General features: G+C 34.0%; 1 protein-coding gene across 1 annotated transcript in view; it reads right to left on the bottom strand.

Moving 5' to 3' along the window:
- NBN (nibrin) overlaps nt 1–1,704 on the bottom strand; it is a 17,981-nt gene extending 16,277 nt beyond the window's left edge. Inside the window, exon 1 of the mRNA XM_010286132.1 lies at nt 1,628–1,704. Within this exon, the coding sequence (XP_010284434.1) occupies nt 1,628–1,704 (77 nt within the window). The remainder of the gene's footprint in view (nt 1–1,627) is intronic.
- Nucleotides 1,705–2,420: the final 716 nt, after the last annotated feature.

Below are 2,420 nucleotides of genomic sequence, written 5' to 3' on the forward strand. Positions count from 1 at the left end.
GCCTCCTCAAAGAAACCTTTGAGTTTTCCTTTGAAACTCTTATCCAATCCTGATGTAAGCTCACAAGCAACATAGTCTTTTTCAGTCTTATGATCCTGAAGTACAAGAAATCTCCTTGTACTCTCTTCCCAGAAGCTTTGAACAGTAACAGTATTATCCAGAAAAGACCCTCTACAATCCTGAATCTTGTAAAAAAATAGATTTTGATTCTTGATAATTTTCTGTTAAAGGCTCAGTTACTTTCCTACTTTTTCAAAGCCCTGCACTATTTACACTGGACTGCTGTAATAAAACACACTATTTCAAACAGGGCTGCACCTATGCAGCAATTACTGAAATCTTTAGTTATTTTTCTTCCTTGCATAGGCTATCAGAGAGTATCAGAGGACTAGGGTAATACACTTCACCATAAAAAGCCTCGAGTAAGAAGCCGTGTTCATTATGTGACCCGCAGGTTTGCAATTCTACAAAAATCTTAGTATAAACAAAAAGTAGTTTTAATTTTTTTGAAATTTAAGAATTTTTTCCCCTAAGATTTTTTTTAATCAAATCTACAGTAGTAATCAAGATTTAATTAACAGTTTCACCCTGTATTACTATATCAATATGCCTTTTTTATTTCATATCCAAGCTTATTTCACACCCGAGTTGTTTAGTGTCTTGCGGATTTACCAGCTCAGGTCAGCTCTAACTACAGTGCACAATGTAGAGATTCCCTACGAAAGTTAAAAGCATTTTTGGAAATTGAATGCAAACAGTTGCTAAGTAAATTTTCAATGTCTTCCCACAAGCTTCATCTTAAAAATATCACCTATTTAAGATACTGTAATTATTTTAAATATAGAACTGCATATGACACCAGCTGTCTCATTTAGCTTGATGCAGAACTCTCTGTGAAAGCTAAATAATGGATATACTGCTAGCGTCAATCACATTTAGTGAAGTCAATTCCTCTGAGGGTCTCAAAAATTAACAAAAATGTTAAAAAAAGGGAAACAGATCCACCTGATTCTATTTAGGGAATTTTCTATTTTAGGAATTTAGGAATATTTCTATTTTAGGGAGCACTTAATAGCTCAGTTATACTGTCACTTCTCTATTAAAGGAACGGACAACATGCACATGCACCTTGGTTTCAAGAGCCAAAACCACTGTCAGCTTGTTAGTGTAACAGACAGTAACAGCAGCTGTACAGCTAGGTAACATTAGACCAAGCAAATTTCAGATTGCACAATGAATTGCTAGCTTTTGAAGGCCTGTACTATCTGTCCTAAAAAAAAAAAAAAAAAAAAAATCAGCCAGAAAACCTTACGTCTGATATTTCAAAGATGACTCTAAATAGTTTGTTCAGTTTTCTTGTATCCTTACAAAACAATGTATAAGTAGAAGGAAAAGTTACAATTCACTAAGTTTCCCCCTTTCTTCTGAAACTGAAGACCAAATGAGCTTTAACCCACTCACAGATGACTGATTTGACGTTATTATATAAACCCCTGCAAATGTAAAATGGCATCTAGAAGCTAAGAGTATTTGCTACCAATTGTGCCAGATTGGCACCTCTATTGTTCTAACAAGGTATTGTTACATTCTGTGAAATGTATTTTAACATTTCTCAAGTGCAACTTACTTTGAATCCTCTGCAGCTTTGCTCCCATTACCATATGTGCACCACTGAGGTTTGTTTAGCTGCCCTCTTTTCCCCATTGTTCTTCAAACTATTCTGCCAATGGTTATCATCAGACCCACTAAAGAAAATAAATTAAATTGCTATGTCCTAACACATAATGTATGTACGTATGTATATCTATACATATGTAAAAGCAAAGTGACTTCTCCACCACTTATTTCCCCTCAACACAAATGTCTGGTGTCCAGCATCCACCCAGTTAAAACAATACAACCGGAAAAATCATAACGTCCTGAATGCATTTAAAGTAATTTCACAAATTTCTCTCCCTGTAAACTGACATTAAATGTTCAAAATGTTATTTTTCAAATGCCAAGTACTCTTACAATTTCCATTCATTATGTATTTCATTTCACAGTGTCTTCCAAAGCATACAAAGAGTACAAGCAATAAAAACACAAGTACCCATGCAGTTTACCTTTCAAAAATACACCATGGAAATTTCTCACCTGCATATATCATGTGTTCATTAAAAAAAACACACCAAAAAAAAACCCAAAACCAAAATTTAACTGTCTCCCGTTTCAAGGTAAAAACGGTGGCAATACAGGCTCATATAAAATTCTCTCATACAATAACTGGATTATTTTACATTTCTCTACATGGAGAAAATAACTGAAAGGGCTATTCTACAGTACGTATTTATTCCAAAGTAAGAATTCCCTTTTCAAGTTAATTTAATGATGAAAACAATTAATATTTTATTCACAGAAATCACAGAAACACTAGGTTG

Source organism: Phaethon lepturus, unplaced genomic scaffold, assembly GCF_000687285.1.
Source record: "Phaethon lepturus isolate BGI_N335 unplaced genomic scaffold, ASM68728v1 scaffold42944, whole genome shotgun sequence".
NCBI classification, from domain to species: Eukaryota; Metazoa; Chordata; class Aves; order Phaethontiformes; family Phaethontidae; genus Phaethon; species Phaethon lepturus.